This window comes from Ciona intestinalis, chromosome 14, assembly GCF_000224145.3.
Source record: "Ciona intestinalis chromosome 14, KH, whole genome shotgun sequence".
Taxonomy (NCBI): domain Eukaryota; kingdom Metazoa; phylum Chordata; class Ascidiacea; order Phlebobranchia; family Cionidae; genus Ciona; species Ciona intestinalis.
Genome location: NC_020179.2, coordinates 3,695,494 through 3,714,050, shown reverse-complemented (window position 1 = coordinate 3,714,050; position 18,557 = coordinate 3,695,494). Strand labels below are relative to the sequence as shown.

Below are 18,557 nucleotides of genomic sequence, written 5' to 3'. Positions count from 1 at the left end.
TCCTTTCGCATGACTCTCAATATGACCCAATGCCGCCACCGCGCGATTCGCGTAAAATTAAGCGTAAACTATAATCAAAAAGCGTAAACTATGACAGTATTCTCAATACTGTATAACATTAATTACAGTTTTACTTTTGCCTAAACGTATGGGTTCAAGTTAATGTCATCATACCACATAAACAATGTTCCAGTACTTTACAAAACAGCAAAACACACTTACCAAACCTTGTAGGTGAAGAATCGCATTGCAAACTATACATACAACTTGCTTGCCAACCAAACGCTATCTTTAAATGAAGTTACAAAGTACCAGCTGATACGCACGCTGCACACGCGCGGCGTTGATTACTCCGGCGCTTTTGCCTCCTGGACTAAAGCACTTGCAGGGCAAGCGACAAACCAAAGTGAGGCGTAATCCTTTAGCGTTAAATAGCAATTTTCAGGTATATATAACTGATGATTACCGAATTCTGATCTGTCCATGCTAAATAACTGTTGCAGTAGCTGGAAGCGAGAAACATCACAGTGAACGTTTTGAAAAAACGAATCTCTGTCACACTTTTTCCACAACAGGTTAAGCTTGTATGCAGAAAGTGACAATGGGTTTTGTGAAAAATAGCTTTTGGGTGTCTTTATTTCCTACAAAATTCTGTATGTTGTTTACCATTTGAATACATCATAAGAAGGAATCTTCATATTCACAACTACATGTGAAATCAAGCGTGCTGCATTTGGAAACGAGATTTCTATGGTATATTCCTGCAAGGAATCTACGAGACATCTCTCGCTGTATATCAAGTTACTAAAAGCTTTTAAAAGCTTGAAAGCGACTAGAAACTGTGTTAAGTTTGAAAATTGAATGTAAACCATTTCGAAATAGCTCGAGATGTAGAAATAACGCGTGGATATGGGTTTATATGGTATGATAACATGTTTACTTTCAAAATCAAAGAAATACATTTCAGCTTATGTAAACTATCTTTAGTGTGTTATTTAAAAAAGTATTTCATATCGTTTTGTACCCCTAAAAATAATATGTCTTACCCTGTATATAGTTTTATTTAAAAAACTTTATTTTTCAGATTGCAGTTATATATTTGAATATTTTGAGATGCCTATTCGACCTAATAGTAACTCAACAATGGATGGCAGACACCCTCCGATCATGTTACCACCGGATTATAAAATTTATCAGATGAATAAACGACTGCAGGAACGAACAGATAACTGTGACAACCAATGGTGGGACACTTTTGCTTCCGAGTTTTTCGAAGATAAGTCCATGCTCACTCTATCTTTTTGCTTGGAGGATGGTTTAAAGAGATATACAATTGGAAGGACATTAATTCCCAGGTTTTTCAGGACCATGTTCGAAAGTGGAGTGATAGATATGCAGATGGTGCTTCGCCTGCCTAAGGATTATATGAATAATGCTAATGGCACAATAACATTGGACTGTGAGCATGCAACTATGGTCATGCACCACAACAAGCCTGTTCCTACTAAAGTGTGTTCAGAAGGACATTTGCTTGTGGATTTTAGTGCCGATGAACTAATGAGAATTCGTTCATGGCATTTCGCAATACAGACGCACCTAGAGTACATACCTAAACAAGCCCCAATGCAAAACCCTGGAATTCTTGAAGATTTATGTAAAAACACAACACGCCAAGGTCTCACGCCACCCATGCTTAACTACTTAAAGATGTGCGTCATTATTGAGCCAATGAAAGAGCTCATGTCCAGGCAGAAAACCTATAACATGGATCCACGAGACTGCCTCCGTAACTGCCTCTTTCAAAAGTGGCAGCGAATGCTAAACCCAACAACTGATGCCAGCAGACCAACAAAACGACCGTCACGAAAGCGGAAAAACTCCAGCAACAACAACACCCCTCATGTTAGTCAACCACAGAAAAAGAAAGGTTTCCAAACGTCTGAAGTAATGATGGTCAGCGAACCAACACTCATGGGTTGTGAGTTTGGAGATGAAGATGAAAGAATGATCACGAGATTGGAGAATAATCAATTCGATGGGCCTTCAGTAAAGTCTGAAGAGCATGATACATCAGCTGCTAGTTTCCCAAGCATTTCTTCTCCCTCTAATCCAGCAGGTTGGCAAGGACATCCCCCACAAAGTGCTGGAATGCCCAATAACATTATACCGAAAAGTGAGCCTGCAGATCTGGCCCCTAACCCCACCCCACCTTTATCCTCTAGCACTTAATCTTTCTTTTTTGTGCAAATTTACATGATCCAAAGCTTACGATGATGTTATTTTTCCATAGATATTAGTAGGATTTTTCATGAAGCACCTGTGTGAAATTAATGGTCTATAACTGTTTTTTATAATGTACATGAAAATTTGATAATTGGTGCAAAAATGAAACTCTCCAAATGTGATAAATATATGCACAATCCAAGGACCTGTATTTAGTATATTTGTTTCATCTACATGTTTACTAAACATGACTATGACCTCGTAACTATTGCAACATCAAGTACAGTGTATATTTCAAAATTTTGCCTAAAACAGTGAAGCTGATTGCAAAATCATGTCCATTTCACTGTTAACTAATCTTGTGTTAAATTCAATTATGCAAAGTCATAATTGTTTCTTCTTATCAATTATTCCCATGGAACAACTAAATGTTTGTATTTTCAAACATTAGTGACTTGATGAAATATGAACGTAAGCATTAATTTCAGTGTTGTTTATATAATATTTGTAAAAACAATGGTGCTGCTATTAAATTGCCACAAAAATGTTTTCGTAACATTTTCTTGCAGCTGTATAGAAATGGAGATGCCTATGTATTGTATAGGTACAAGCCAATCTTACAGTTTTAATGTTTTCCGGAACCTCATGCGGTCATGCCCAGTAAAAATCGTAGTCACTAATGTACTCAGTATTGAGCAATGACGTTGTTTCATTCCATGACGTCAAAGCTATACTGAGAACTGCACTTTAACAAGGAGTCTTATATTCTACGAGGGGTCGTGTCTGTGCGTTTGGTGTGACTAGATTACATTTGGATATAGTTGTGGTAAGATTAAGTAACTACGAAGTTGTTACTATAAGCATTTATATTATTCGTAACTCGCTTAAGGGCACAGTATGACCACAGCACTGCTTTGGAAGCCAGCCTACCCAATATAAACGAACTCCGGCGCACTACATTTAAACCCGCAATCTTTAATAACTTTTACCGAGTAAGTTAAATATAAATAAACACAACGGATCGACTTTTTATCCAAAATAAACAATCGAGTGGTATTAAAATAAATTACCTTTGATTGAACCAGAGGGTACTGGGATCGCAGCTCGCTTGATTTGTTTGAATTAACGGTCATAAAAATAAAAACATTTGTATATAGTAGGGGGGATGTGAGACACCTTTTCACTCTATTTTCTCGTTCCAGTTATGGTATAGTAAACAAAAAACATTCAAATATTTATAAAACCGTATCCTCACGACTCCCACAGACCGTTGTTATTTGCCTAAAATACCACCAAGATGTTTAGATACTATGTGTTAAAGGTGTCCCATCTTCCCCCACAGTACTATATGTTTTATATATATATATACAGTTGATAATTAGAAAGCACGAAATGTATGAAGCCACCTTGTACAATATGGGCCCCGCGATGATAAATAAATTATGACGACGGTTTCAGGTACACGAAACGTGATATTAGAGCCGTATTTTTATACTTGATTAATTATGATGTCTTTTCATCAATATATTCTAAGCGCCGGGTTAATCGGCCGTGAGACCTACATTTATTTTAACAAGTAAAGAGTTCTATTTGATATGTCATAATGATCACCTATTTATCATCGCTTATCGGGACAAATTGTTGATTATTAAAACAAATTATACAAATGGTAGCATCATACACTTCGGCTCCTAACCTGACTCCAAACCAAAATGTCGGTGCAGGGCACAGTGGTTAGCGCGCCTGCCTCTATAACCAAGAAGTTACCAGTTTAAACACGTTGCTGCCACGCGTTGTTCTAGTGGTCACTAATGAATCGACCGAATCGTTCGAATCGTCAGCCATACAGAAAAAAAAACAAAACAATTAGGAACAAAGTTACATTTGTGTTAACTAATAGGCGGGCACGTGTATGGAACAAAACATCCGTTATTTTACCACATAAAATGGGGGTTCAAAAACTCTGTATAAGGGCGTTGTTTATTGTTTAAAAGACGTTCAGGGAATATGGGACATTATAGGCTAACAGTATTTTATCTTACCCCACAGAACCATGCAGCAAATAAAACTGTAGACATGAGTGTATGAACGTTACACTCCCAATAAGGTATATACTATAGATATGCGTAGCAACTAATATGTGCTGCATCATGGATATCAACACTCTCATGACGCGCGTTGTATTTGCCCGTCGAGTATTGTTTACAGCATGTTTAATAGTCTTATGTTATTTATATTATAGCCTATATGTTTTTATATAGCTAATATATGAAAACATACAGCATGGTAAACAGCTGCCAGCAACAGGGATTACTCACATTTTGTTGTTTTAGATATTTTTCAATTTCAATTTCGCAAAGACGTCAATGTCATTCTGTGTTTTTCGCTTCATTGGAAATGAAGATTTTTGCTAAAGAGGAAAAATTTAGATGTTTAGATTGCAGCCATAAATAAGACCGATCTAACGCTCTACATCAGTGGGGTTTGGATATAAATCACAAAGCGGTGTTTTCAGGATATGAATACGGCTATATGATACGCTTTGAGGCTGCATTTTGCATAACGAGAGTATAAAATGTTTTTTACACGATCCTTGAATAAATTTTTCATGTTACTCATTGTGTTATTGGAGCAATATAATCAGTCTACACTGGGAATGAAACATAGGGTACGATTTCTTAAGACGATACGGGTGCGTAATTTTGTTATTCCACCTGAGAGGAGAAAACAAATTCGCAAACACCAAGGTGTCGTCGTGTCATATACACATACGGTTTTCAAGGTTAGGCATTTATATAGGTTTAGTATGTGGTTATTTTTATTAAGGTTCGAAACCGAACTTCGGGTTTTATATATACTACGTACGAAAAGGGTATGGGCTGCTTTATACGTTTATGTTTGTCTAAAACTCTCGCGTGTGATCAGTGAGACGGGATATGTAATGTAGACAGGACGTATGGACGAAACGTAGGTTTTCTATAAAGTAGGTTGGGGGAAGATGGGACACCTTGTTATTCTATTTTCTCGTCATATTTGGTAGTAAAAAAATTCAAAGAATTATAAAACCGTATCCTATAACGACTTCCATAGACCGTTAGTATTTGTTTAAAACACGATCATGATATTCGGATATTATGTGCTTAAAGGTGTCCTATCTTTTCCACCCAACTATATCTCCTAAAAATTAAATTCAACTTGATTTTTCAGTCTGCAGCCGATCCCTACTGCGGTGCATATAAGCTTATACAAAAAGACTTACGTGGTTGGAGTAGTAAAAGTTTGAAATGACGACGTTAGCTCCTGAAGAAGAAGTTAACATAAGCACAACATCCGTGAACCGTGCCCGCTTATACGTCGAAGAGGTGGAATGGTTATGGCTTGAGATTTTGTCCATATTTTTCGCGGCTGTAACTGTTTATCTTCTGATAATGAGCATCGTATATGAAGTGAGAACACACCGAAGGGTGAGCAGACGAAGACAGAACATCGAATATTCAGAGAAATTTCTCCCGGTCACTTTGATTGCAGCAATAGTCTTAACTATCGCTGCTTTTCTATCAATACAAGTCCCAATGCTGGTTCGTTATGAAGATGGTAGAATTGTATGTAATATTTATCGTATTGCAGCTACTTGGTTCTACAATCTTGGACTCGCTGCTGTTTTTCTGCTTCTATGGCTTCGAATCCGAGTGTTTTATTCCCACAGGATAATGAGAAGCTTGCAGAGTAAGATGGTCATCAGTCTAAACTATGTCATTCTATTCGTGGTTGTTGTTGCGGCTTTACAACAAGGTGGGATATTCACATTTATCAGCGATGCTAGATACACCAAGAACATTATGTGTGCGTATTCATATGTGGGTAAAGAAGTGCTACCAAGTATCGTGTTTTTGACCATCTCAAGCGCCGTGTGTGTGGTCACTTTAGGTGGCTTGCTTGTATATCCAATGTGGAGACATAGAGATATACTGAGCAACAGGTCAGCACAAAGTGTGCGCTCTATGTCTCGCAGGGTTGTCGTCACAACTCTGCTTTGCATTTCCACGTACATTCTAGCGCCTCTTGTGGTGACCATGTTACGTCATAAGAACATCGTCATGGGGTACTTCATTTACAGCATCATGCTGTTGGCCAACATTATCATAGTTACATGTTCGTTCACCAACTGGAAGTCGCGATTATTTCCAATATGCAAGCCCCCGGCAGATGATGATAGAGAGCACAGTAGCGGGAGAACTTCATCTCTGAAACACGAGAGAAATGATACAGCTATCACCACAGTGACGTACGCTGGGCAGGACAACGAAACATACGTTACAGAATTTTAAGCTTCCCCTAAATGACAATGTGATATTACCTGCAAAAAACACAATATAAAGTACCGGCGTATATGGACTGTAAACATTAACGTGCGAAGTGTATGTAATAAATACCATACTGAATTGATCATGTTTAACTAACACTACGGTCTAAGCTAAACAATCAAAGAAAATCTATAACCCAACGGAGTGAAAAATCAAAACAGATAACACAGACTTGGATTTTGGGAAATTCAAAAGAAAGCAGTGATTTTAAGACGAATGTTTGAGTAGGACAGAATCGATTGAAAAACCAACGTATGACGTAGGCATGACGTCATAGATTTAAATCAATACTGTTTTCAGATGAAGTATTGTGTTAGCTGAAATATAGGCGGTAAACATTACCTTCGTTTGTGTATTGAAAGAGGCATATCAGTGCTAAAAGGTGTTGTTACGAAGTAGGATGATTGGTGGGATTATATGAATATCCGGATCGTTTTACGTGGAATCAATAATATTGGAAAAAGATGGACCGTAATTGTTGTTTTGGTACATACGTAATGACGGTGTACGCGTTCGCTGGTCTACGCTTTGGGAATACTTTCGAATGTGCTGGTAAAATTTGGATTCAAAACAGGAAATTAAAATCCACGGCAACGGGTCGCCTCGGTTCCAGTTCAAAGGGCATATCGAAGAGAATTGCCAAAAATAAATTCTCTGGGGTGTTACCGACACGGTTGGTTTAAACTTTTTAACGGTTAAAGTGAATTTCTATCACCCCTTAAAGTAGGAGATAATAAATTTGTGAATCCCACAAAAAACACAATATAATTCGGATGCGGTAATGTAATAACTGTGTGAAAGGTACCATATAACAGCGTTTTCATTGGGAAAATATTACTGCCTATTGTGCAGTCGTAATTGCTAAAGCTTCTCAGACGGAAACTATCTATGTAGCTGGTAGCAGAAAGAGACAGCGAGTAACAGGTTCCATTACGTCATAGTCTAGCATGTTCATTGTCGCCCAATATCGCGAAAAGCCCTTTGGGAAAAGAGGACAGATGTACCCGTGCTATTTATTGCAAGAATGGCGCAGTGTGGGTCAAGAAATACGAACAGTGGGTTGACAAATTAAACCTGGCACAACCTTTTTGAAGAAAAAGTACGCTGTTGATTTGGAAAATTAGAAATTAAACACACGGGCCGTGAAATATTAACGTTAGTGCGTGATAATTCAAAAGCAACAAAAATGTGGTAAAAATAAAACAAAACTGTAAGTGATTTGATTAGTTGCAGTATTGGAATAGCACACTGGGTTTTCTAATGAAATATTAATAGAAAAGTGAAAAAATGGCAAGCTCGGCCCATATGAATGGTTGTGTGGTAAGCCTTAATGCTTGGTAAATTTTAACGGGTGGTTTTATAAAAAAGCAGCCGTTGGCTGGTGTGTAACTGTGATAAAAATGTGAAAATAACAAAAAGCTGCAGCTTCCAGCATGGTGTGGAACGGCATTCAATATATACACTATGTATACATATATACATTGCAACTAGATTAACGTGTCAATAGGTCACACTTAGCGAGCAGACACTTTCAAAAGCACCATAAAAAATTGGTAACTACTGAATAATAGAAATTGTTACTACATCTAATGACATGTATGTGAGTGAATATCACACTGAATTATAAATACTGCTTGGGACCAAACCCTGTACAGCAGGTACACATATAGTATTGCAGCAACAGTGTAACATTTCATATAAAAATTACGAGCAAAATTAGTGTTGGTATACGACTTTTGCTATGTACACAGAACACAGAATGTACATCAAGACATCGATAATGTTGAGTGAAGGGCTGTATGTTGTTATTCGTCAATTGTGCTTATGAAAACAAAGATGGAGGATACGATTTTAAAAAGTGATTATCGGGTTTTAAGGACATTGAAAAATGTTAACTTCAAGTGTAATTTCTATCTGGTAATCATTGATAATTAAAGTATAATTAAATGCAAAAAGGAAAAAAAAACATGATTAAAGTAATTGAAAACCATTTGATTTACTGTAAATAATTATGGCAGCTTGGACCCACAAACATGATTAGGTTTGGAAAATCAGATTTGGGCAGCTTATCCACAGCCTAAGTAATGTATGGGAAACTAAACTTTAAACCACATGGGAAACTTTAGCTGGGACTAATAAGCGCAAACTATCAAGCTATTTTAAACTAGATCAATAAAACTTTTGCTGACGGTAGGAAACCATATTGAATGTTGAAACCAGCACACTAACTGCCTATAGGCAAGGCAAAAAGGTGAAAACTGCAAATATGTTGTAAAGGAAAATTGAACCATTCCATTTTATGCCACCTCAAGCTCAGGAGAAACCAATTCACCAGCATTATCTTCTAGGAACACAACAGGCCGATCTTCTCGTTGCTCCCATAGACTCGGCTTTTTGTTCTCACATTCGCTGGATGAAGATTTTATTAAATTCATGTGAGAAACAGGAACGCCACTATCTCTCCAGTTACAGCAATCGCTTCTGTCGATTTCAGAACCAGAGCTTTGAGAAGCAGCGATTCCTTTTGGCCTACTGGTAACTTTTGTTGACCCGTTAAGCTGTTGATTAGAGGTGTTACTACCAGGGCTATTAATAGCTCTTAAATCTTGTTCTTTCTGATCCGGAGGAAATGGGCCTGAAACTAAATCAAAGTTGTGGTTTGAAACATCAATGAAAGAATGTCGAAGAGGTTCATGATAAATTTCATCCAATGGAACAAACCAAGCTCGGGGGTGGCCATGTACATCTAAAGGCAGTGAGGAAGAAACTCCATTTGGCGTTAAAGGACTACATTCTGATGACACAGGAACTTGCAGTGGGGAAAGCAATTCTTTAACTTCAGATGCTGAATCCAAATCATTTTCTTCAGAGAGTGGATTTGAATCCAACTGAGAAAATGCTGTCCCATATAAACCCACTGAGTTTGGGGAGTGAGCATCTAATATATCGTTAGTGGTTGCCCAATTAAGAACTCCTTGCTGTGTGACTGGAGACATAACTTGATATGATGAAGAAACAGGTTCATTGTTCACAGTATTAATAGTACCATGGCCATTGGTGCAAGGTGTATCATGCTTGAAACTTTGCCAGTCTACCCCAGTGATAGTTGACTGTGGTGAAGTGACCAATGCAACAATTGAGTTGCATTTTCTTGCACCATTTTCTCTCACAGTCGGGGTACTTGTCATTAGATTTTGATGACGAATTGCAAATGTATTGGTTGCAGAATCTTTTGACTGGGTAGCACCGTTATTGAAGTTTTGATTTGAGTTGTCTATTAAAGCAGCACCTTCTGTGGTGTACACCTTGAGTAAGCTTCTTGAAGAAGACTTCACTTCATTTAGATTGGTTTGGTTTAAACCAGTTACTGAAGTTGCTTTAGTTATTAATACAGTTTTCACATTATTCTCTTTTCGACTTCCATTACTTCTCTTAAGAACAAAGCGGCAGCAAAAGCAAGCTAGAAGACATACAAGTAGCACAAGTATGCACATACACACTGCTAGTAGAATGCATAGCAGTAGATTAGTGTCCGAGAACCACGATGCTTTGCTGGCAGTCATTGTGTTGTTAACGGTCGTTGTATCATAATGCAGGAACACAGAAGATAATGTCACAATTTCCCCATGGCCAGACATAACCACATATTCTTTGATGATTCAGTGAACAGTAAATGGATGCATTTAATGTCTATAAAAACTTTAAGGTACATGTTACATTTCAATAAATAGCCAGTGGTGCGTATTTAAACCTTATGCTGAAGGACATAGTTTTACAAATCGCCTGTTCTTACTCTGTATACAAGCAGCAAGCATACTGTACCTCACCGATAACTAACCAAATTAATACCACCTATGCGATGCATAGGCAGTGTAATAACTAATAACATGATAAAAGTCCTGAACCTCACCAGAAAATACGTCCTATGTTTTGGAGCAAATTACACACAAAGAAACGCAACCGCACGACAGACAAACAACTTACCAACTGAGACAAAAACATCCCACTTGTGCTTAAAATCTGTTCATAGAAAACGTAAGCCAAGAAATCTTTGGGTTTAAAAGAGGGTCTATACGCTAGTTCTAACCGATTTTAGAATGTATGTTTATTATACTTGTGTAGATTTATAGCTTCTCAGTTTTTTACATTCATATCCACTTAGTAACAACAAAACAAAAAAATCAAAGTTACAACAAAACGAAATATACCCATATTCAAGCATACTTGCAGTTTTGATATGTATTACTCAACCGCAAAATTTTCAAGGCTATGATTTTTAAATATTGACTGATTAATATGGCTATGTGGCCTTGTTACACTGGCATATAGCATATGCTATGGCATAACGTATTTAAATCGCTATACTCTCTGGAACGCGTGATGGTTGTAAATATGAGTATTCATATTCAAGACCCTCATTTCGTTGAACTATCTTCTGCTCCAACCCAGCAAGGTCCTGCCGGTAATTCTCCTGAATGGATGTTATTTCTGTTTCGGTGAAAAGTCGCTCGGCAAAAGTCCCAAGGTAAGCCTGTAGGTTTTATGATTAATTATTGCTCTAAAAACCGAATTTCATGCTTATATAAGGACGAAATGATTAAATTATTGGGTATTTTATATGGTTAAGATTCTACGGCGATGTACGTCAACGGATGTGGAATTCAGACTTTCGCTGGCCCATCACTATTAATATTTATATGTTTTTTTCTCATCCCATTTATTAGTAAACGAAGAACGACAAAAAATATAAAACCGTATGCTTATGACTCCTATAGACCATTGTTAACTGTTTTAAACACGATTAGGATATTTTTTGCTAAAGGTGTATCGTCTTACTCCACCTTATACTAGCAGCCCAAAGAGTTATACCTCGTCAGGTGAAAACTGCGAAAGGGTGTAAGAAACCGCGATATGAAGACTAGCCAACGTTGCGTCCGGTAGAGACTCTAGTACCCTTTCAAGTGTTGCCTGAAATAAATGTATTTATTATGACGTCAGTATGACGTACAGTATACGTCATGCTCTTACTTCTCCTTTCTTGTGAGGTGGCTGCCTCATGCCGACGGTCGCATTTGGAATAAACTTGTAAGTTTCAAACTGCCCGAAGTTTACAGCTGCATGCTGTGCAGAACTAGTGAACATGAGTGTCACACAAATTTCGATCTAAAATCGTATTCATAATTAGTTTACTGCTTTATAACAAAGGCGGATTTTACCAATTGTTCAATATTTGTAATAGAAGTCGGGAAGCCTCTGGTATTACCATCTTGCCAGCCTAACCCATGCTCTGCGACGTCTTTTGCCCAACCTTGTAACTCAAAGTCTTCTTTGACGTCCTATATACACATTTCATGGAAAAGTAAACACTTTTGTTTCGGTTAAATTATCAAATAAGGTACATTTTGACCTCGTGTTAATACTGTAGACAGAAGTATAAATAATCGTTGGCAATAATATATAGTGAGGAAAATGGGACACCTTTTATTCTATTTTCTCGTCTCATTTGATAATAGCCTAAACAAAGAACATTCAAAGAATCATAAAACCGTATTCTCACGATTCCCATAGACCGTTGTTATTCGTTTAAATAAACTTGTAAGTTTCGTTATATTTGGATATTATGTGCTAAAGGTGTCCCCGTCTTCCCCACCCTACTATACGACCCTGATAGGAAACCCATATAGTTCACGTTGCCCCAAACTTACCCAACGAAGCATATTTTGTCCTGCTGTTTTTTTATTTTATTTCCTGTGGGTGAGGTCCCGTAATGTGACACGCCATGGGTTCTAGGATTTAGGGCAGGACTGGCCCATTACCCCGAGACTCTATTGGAATATTATGCCATAACAATGGACATACCTCATCCGAAGTGTAATAAAACCGTACTACACTTTCAACGTATTTTTCCATAATAGACCAAAGAGCCAGAGCGTCGTCCCTATAGTAAAAGTTGGGCAACAGCTCCGAGTCGTCCGTACCTATGTTTATAAAGGAATGTACAATATGGAACAAAATGAACATCTATATATAAAATATGTGATATACGTATATCAATTTTTTAACTTACCAAGTTTCTTTAAGACCTTGGGTATTACGATGTCGTCAAAGTGAAATGTTTTAAATTGTTTACGGGCAAGCGCAGCAGCCACTGCATAAAAACATTGAATTAATAATAACAGCATCTCTAACACTGGTGCCTGATTTTTTATGTCTGGAAATTTGGACAATCGTCGCTGCTATCATTATGGGCGCATGTGTCCTTGAGCAAAAAAACTTACTAAAAGCCAGTGGTCACTAATACGTTATTGTCCAACGCATAGAGTTGTCAGTGATGCATAAAAACAAAAAATAAAATATCTTCTCAAAATAATCACCCAGCATAAAAGTGATAACTCGTAAGCGGGCACCCAGCAGTGTAAAACAGAATACCCGTGTTATAACGAGTGTTGGTTTCCCACCACGCGAAAGTAAATAGGCTGCATTCATTCACTTGGATCTCATGTTTTACAAATGCCCACATACTTATAGCCATTGATTGACCACCGCGAGCATTCGGAGGAATCAACACTAAACGTGCCTCTGTGTTGATTGCTACCACAGTACGTAAGTGGGGACGGAGGAGCTTATAGATCGGATGAGCGGAAGGCAGGCATCGGAAGAGGGCAATGGTGAAAGGCTCAATGATGGCGTGAGTGTACAAGTAATGGTATACCCACTGCGTGAATAATAAAGTGTTATGTAAACCAGTAACTCTACATGGATGATGTACAATGGCGGGACATTATAGGGGTTACTTTGGTATTTAGGCCGGAACTGGCTCATTATCATCACAAAAAGCTCCTAAAGAAAGGGGGTATTCGGAAAGGTTGCGTCTTACACAGCCTACCATTTTATTATACACTAACATGTATAGTTTTTGTCCGTCTAAACTATTCACAGATATACACTTCTTTAAAATTTATAAGATGTAATATTCTATAACTTCGAAGCCAAATTAAAAACTTCTTGTTACCATCAAACAGAATACGTTCCCACCTGATGCACATTTGAGTGTGAACATCTGAAGTACATCTTAGCCAAAAGCCAATCGTAATGGTTACAAGAGGGAGTGAATAAGTAATCTCGATCACCAGCTACCAGTTGAATGGCAATGGGAAGAAACTGGCCTTCTGTATTTACGTAGAAAAGCCCGATAGAGTTTGCGCAATGAAGAGGTTCGTCGTTGTATGTCCTACGCTCTACATCAGCAAGAAGTTTGCTGTAATCGCCAACGTAAAGTTTCCCAGCCTGTAACGACCCAGTGTGTTAAATAAGTGAATAAATGAATGCATGGATTTATCCTCGCGTGCTGGGTGTCAACGACAGTCTTATAACATAAGTGTTGTTTCATATACATCTCATGCCAGCTTAGCCTTTGAGTTACCACATATGTAACTTGGTGGGTAATTTTTTAGGGATTTATTGACCCATATATAATGTATTTAAACAAGACATAAATGACCACCGGGTTTGAGCAACTGCCATAAAGTATCTTGCCTCAGAACACACACGTTTTACATTAAAAACACCATGTAGAGTAATACCTGCATAGCTTCCTCTAAAGTTCTTCCCTCTAGAAGATCACTGACGTCATCGTTAGTGACGTCAAAATTTGGGATAGGTTTGGTGTATTTTTCAAAGGCTAATGGACTGATACCAGTAAGAACTTGCCGGCCCATTCCAATATCAGTGTCCCAACTATGATAAAGAAAAACACGATTTAAGTGATTGCAGTTATAACAAATTCGATTTGCGAATATGTATTGCTCAAAACGTATATAAGCGAGTGTTGTCTTATCATTATTTCCGGTCTGCTTGATATTTTTATACGTATTTGATATTTTTATACACCTTTAGCAAATAATATCTAAATATCTTGATCGTGTTTTAAACAATTCACAACGGTCTATGGGAGTCGTGAGAATAAATCTTTGAATGTACTTTGTATACCAAATCAGATAATAAACTTATGAATCGTCACTTACTTGTTAATGTAGTCTGGGTCTTGCCATTTTATTTCGTCAAGTCTGTACAACTTTTTAAAAGAATCAAAATCTTCAATTGGACAAATTGCAGCTGTAATATAAATATATATGTATAACAAATCGGTAGTTGTATGCAGTAGTTTTCCATGTTTACGCCAGTAGTTAATAAAATAATGATAAAAAACATGGGCCATTTGGCTGTGGTCCTAAAGCGAGGCACGCTATATTATACCTGCAAAATGGAGTTGGTCCATTATGCCACATAAACACATTCATAAAAACACCTAACATGTAGCGTAGTATAAGAATTGGAAATACTTACTTCCAATAACGTTAAGAGTGACTTGAAATAACGCCTCTAGTCTTTTCTCAGCAAACTGCGCTTGTCGTATTTCGCTTCTCTGGAAAATCTTTGGGAGTTTTGCATAAGAATCGACATTGACGTAACGCGGCAAACCAAATCCAATTTGAGCCTCCGTTGGCAAGTCCACCCAAAGGTAAAGGCCTTTACGTCGGTCAATTTCTTGATGACGTAGTGAGCGAACATGAGGGTTGTCAACTTTCTGCGGTAGCATGGCTGCAAATGTTCGAAGTGTTATCACTTAAAGTGTATATGCAAAATATATAAAGTAAAGGGGGGTAAGACGAGACAGCTTTGGCAAAAAATATTCAAATCCGAACTTGTTTTAAACAACCACGGTGCGTACGGGTGTCGTGGCGATACGGTTTATAACTTTTTGAACGTTCTTTGTTTCCCAGCAAAACGACAGCTATACTAAAACACGCTATACTGGCCTGGTTGCTAAACCAACATTGCATTTTTCTTCTTTTTTCGCAATTTATGGATGACAAATAGACAACCACTGCAATTGCTGCTAAGTGCATTTCCCAAATATACACATGTATATAAAATGTTTTTCTTTCACTCAATTATTGTTACACAAAAAGTACATCTTACCTTTGCCAGTGGTGAACTGTATCTTTTTCTCAATCCATTCATACACTGGGAATTCTATTTTGTTATCCATGTAAGTCACAGTGATATGACTGCACAACCACTCGTCTTCATCGCCCGTATCTTCCAGTTCTATTTATCATAGGAATGAATGTTTGTTTTATTTATCCTGAGATAACGGACAATGACAATTGTTATAACAAGGTGGTTTTGTTTATCGCTCTATATAGCAGAAAAAAAGAAATAGTAGGGTGGGGGAGACGGGACACCTTTAGCACATAATATTTAAATATTCTGATCGTGCTTTAAACAATTAACAGCGGTCTATGGGAGTCGTGAGGATACGGTTTTATAAAATTTTAAATGTTCTTTGTTTACCACAAAACGAGTCAATAAAAGAGAAGGAAAAGCTGTCCCATCTTTCCCCATCATACTATACTGTTTTTAAATAAGAAAATTTAAAGGTAAAGTTCCATTGGCGTAAAATAACAAATAAAATATTTTAAAAATTTAAACTTACTAATCCTGATTATGATTGGTGCGCCGATGTCACGTGACAAAAACTCGAAATGGTTTTCTTGTCCCTTTTCAAAATCATCCTTAAGAAAGTTGTCCAGCTTTACCCAGTCAGTTGACATTCCGTCGGTCCCCACCAATTCAAGATAGATTGTTGAATCTGTACCTGCCTTGTGATAGCCATCGGTAGTCTGTGCAACGGTACATTGGGTATAATATAACTACATACTCGCGGGATAAATAATGGGCCAACTCTGGTCGAGGGGTATATTGTCTTAACCGGTATAATATAAAAAAAAACGTTTAAAGTTCGGGAAAGGGAAAACGCTATCCATCGTATTATTTCCATTTAAACTCATGTAATTAACAAATGACGCAACCAAAGTATCGAATTAACTATGGGACAATGAAAGTATATAGTCTACAATAGCGAGTTTTGCGTTAAGTTAGTTCACATTGTTTATGATTTACAGAGTTGCGTACTATATAGTGGGGTGGGGGAAGATGGGACACCTTTAGCACGAAATATATAAATAGCCTGGTCGTGTTTTAAACAATTAACAATGGGCTATGAAAGTCGCGAGGACAAGGTTTTATAATTCTTTGAGTGTTCTTTGTTTACTACCAAAATGTACGAGAAAATAGAATAAAAAGGTGTCCCATCTTCCCCCATCCTACTATATATTGTTTTTTCGCCTTACCTTTACAGAAACTTTATACTGAGTTGTTGGATACGGAAGCACTTTAACAGATTTGAAGCAATTGCCCATAGCTGTGGTTTGGCTGCAACTGCGGTATGATTCAAGTTTCACGTTTTATAGCGATATTGTAAACGGAAAATGATGAAATGTATGCGAGGTCCGGTATTATTCATAACCGGTGCGCACCGAACATTACACGGGACAATGTTTTTACATGAATGCCTCTTTGAGGATTGCATTCTTACATAGGTATACGCGGTATCACTTATAGCGGACACGAGCTGTGCAAAACGATTTAAACATGAGTGTTATAATCACTGACGTTTTCCCGTCACGCAAAGGTAAAGCAAGTTACATTTATTCACTCGTGAATACTAAATCCGAATTAAGATATAGCAATATATATGACGCATCGTTGTAAACGCGTATAGTGATCACTCTGATAGATTTTAGCCTAAGAATGCCTGCTGAAAAAAACTCGAATTACCAAACCTTTCGTGTAAATGACCGCACTTTCGAGAAAAAAGCAATCTGTGTGATTTAATGAAATTAATTCTAAAGTATATGCTTGATGGTGTCTCTTATAAGCTATATATGCAGCGTGTTGCGATAATTTGTAAACAATAATTAAATATAAATTCATTTGTTTTTGTTTCTCTTATTCCCCGGAATAAACTCGATAGTTGGCGGTTTGTATTTCTTCTGTAACTAAAAATAAACAAAGATGTCGCCAAGTCTTGTGTATTACGAATACATTACACAATCTACCCGCCACTCAGCAGCAAGCGTCGACAGTTTACTGTTCTGGTTCCATCAACCCGTCCATAACTTCGGATACCGTTGTATCTGTACCTATACAGTGCAACAAAAACGTTTACGATATATATAGGCCTACATATTCAAAATGAGGGCAGGATTTCAGCGACAGGAACTTTTGTAACTAAAGGATGTTATACCACAGTTAGTAAATTGATAACAATTCGGGTTTTGTAGTTTCGATATGCGGTTAACTTCACGTCCACATATAGGCTCTTCCGACTAAAATCCAGCTTTGATTGAATATACAAGCCTATCATATAAAAGAATAACTGTAAGTTTAAACAGGCATGCATACTCATGGATTCCCTTTGTTGTTCATTCCATTTCGTCCATCTTAGCTGTTTCCAGCTGCTCCAAGTTCGGTATCTTCTTCTATTTGCAACGCCGGGCACAAGAGGACCCAGTTTCGCGACTGTGGGCAGCAAAATACCTCTTGTGACTGAGCCAAGGACCCGAGCAACTCCTGAGAGTCCGTTCACCGATGGCATAATGGCCGAGCCAAGCAAAATAACAATTACAAACGTTACTTTAAAATTCATCTTGCTTATTCAGAAAGATCTGCTTTTAGTTCGCCTACCCGCCGAATGCGTCTTTATACCAAAAGCTTTTTTCATAAACTACTTTGATTGCATCCTGCTTTGAGTAAATCCATGATATGATTTTCTGAAATACCAGACAATTTCTTGGTAGACTTTGTGTAGTAGTGCCATTTTCACAATTCTTCTCTCTATCACGCCGTACCAAACAGAATAGAATCGCCCATGTTTACTGTAAAGTTTGCAACGTTTTACAAAACTGGTTCCGTGGTTGATAGAGAGGACAGGCAAATTAGCAATTTCATGCATTGTTTTGTTAAATACTTTTGTTTATAAAGATTTGCAATCTTTCACGTGCTAAACACGGCTTAAATTTGCAATTCTTTTATCACAATTCGATTGAATATTGTGCACACGAT

General features: G+C 37.5%; 4 protein-coding genes and 1 long non-coding RNA gene across 6 annotated transcripts in view; 1 reads left to right on the top strand and 4 right to left on the bottom strand.

The window, feature by feature from the left end:
- The window catches only part of zf(fyve)-6 (zinc finger protein 6), a 48,619-nt gene extending 48,312 nt beyond the window's left edge, over positions 1 to 307 (bottom strand). Inside the window, exon 1 of the mRNA XM_009862511.3 lies at positions 223 to 307. The gene's annotated coding sequence lies outside the window, so the exon portion shown is untranslated. The remainder of the gene's footprint in view (positions 1 to 222) is intronic.
- Positions 308 to 553: 246 nt separating this feature from the next.
- LOC100182470 (LIM domain-binding protein 2) lies at positions 554 to 2,772 on the top strand. 2 transcript variants are annotated; one of them, XM_002127548.4, is made up of 2 exons: positions 554 to 753; positions 1,085 to 2,772. In XM_002127548.4, exon 2 carries the CDS (start codon positions 1,114 to 1,116, stop codon positions 2,227 to 2,229), a length of 1,116 nt encoding a protein of 371 aa, XP_002127584.1. In that variant the 5' UTR covers positions 554 to 753; positions 1,085 to 1,113; the 3' UTR covers positions 2,230 to 2,772. The 2 variants fall into 2 exon arrangements, with proteins under 2 accessions (XP_002127584.1, XP_026693469.1); XM_026837668.1 differs by lacking the exon at positions 554 to 753 and adding an exon at positions 895 to 922.
- A 4,814-nt stretch (positions 2,773 to 7,586) lies between these two features.
- On the bottom strand, positions 7,587 to 10,299 carry LOC100180127. The gene has a single exon (XM_002127686.4). The coding sequence runs from the start codon at positions 10,223 to 10,225 to the stop codon at positions 8,885 to 8,887; it is 1,341 nt and encodes a 446-aa protein (XP_002127722.1). The 5' UTR covers positions 10,226 to 10,299; the 3' UTR covers positions 7,587 to 8,884.
- Positions 7,589 to 16,889, bottom strand: LOC100176198 (allene oxide synthase-lipoxygenase protein-like). Its single transcript, XM_002122567.4, has 14 exons — positions 16,784 to 16,889; positions 16,087 to 16,273; positions 15,570 to 15,698; positions 14,934 to 15,188; positions 14,612 to 14,702; positions 14,171 to 14,324; positions 13,623 to 13,874; positions 13,110 to 13,302; positions 12,655 to 12,735; positions 12,447 to 12,565; positions 11,804 to 11,923; positions 11,616 to 11,750; positions 11,457 to 11,555; positions 7,589 to 11,118 (listed from the first exon to the last, which is right to left on the bottom strand). The coding sequence occupies exons 1-14, from the start codon at positions 16,850 to 16,852 to the stop codon at positions 10,939 to 10,941; spliced, it is 2,064 nt and encodes a 687-aa protein (XP_002122603.3). The 5' UTR covers positions 16,853 to 16,889; the 3' UTR covers positions 7,589 to 10,938.
- Positions 16,890 to 17,508: 619 nt separating this feature from the next.
- On the bottom strand, positions 17,509 to 18,283 carry LOC104266418. The gene is made up of 2 exons (XR_717553.3): positions 17,898 to 18,283; positions 17,509 to 17,635 (listed from the first exon to the last, which is right to left on the bottom strand). It is a non-coding gene; the product is annotated as an uncharacterized LOC104266418 (long non-coding RNA).
- Between the last annotated feature and the right edge of the window lie 274 nt (positions 18,284 to 18,557).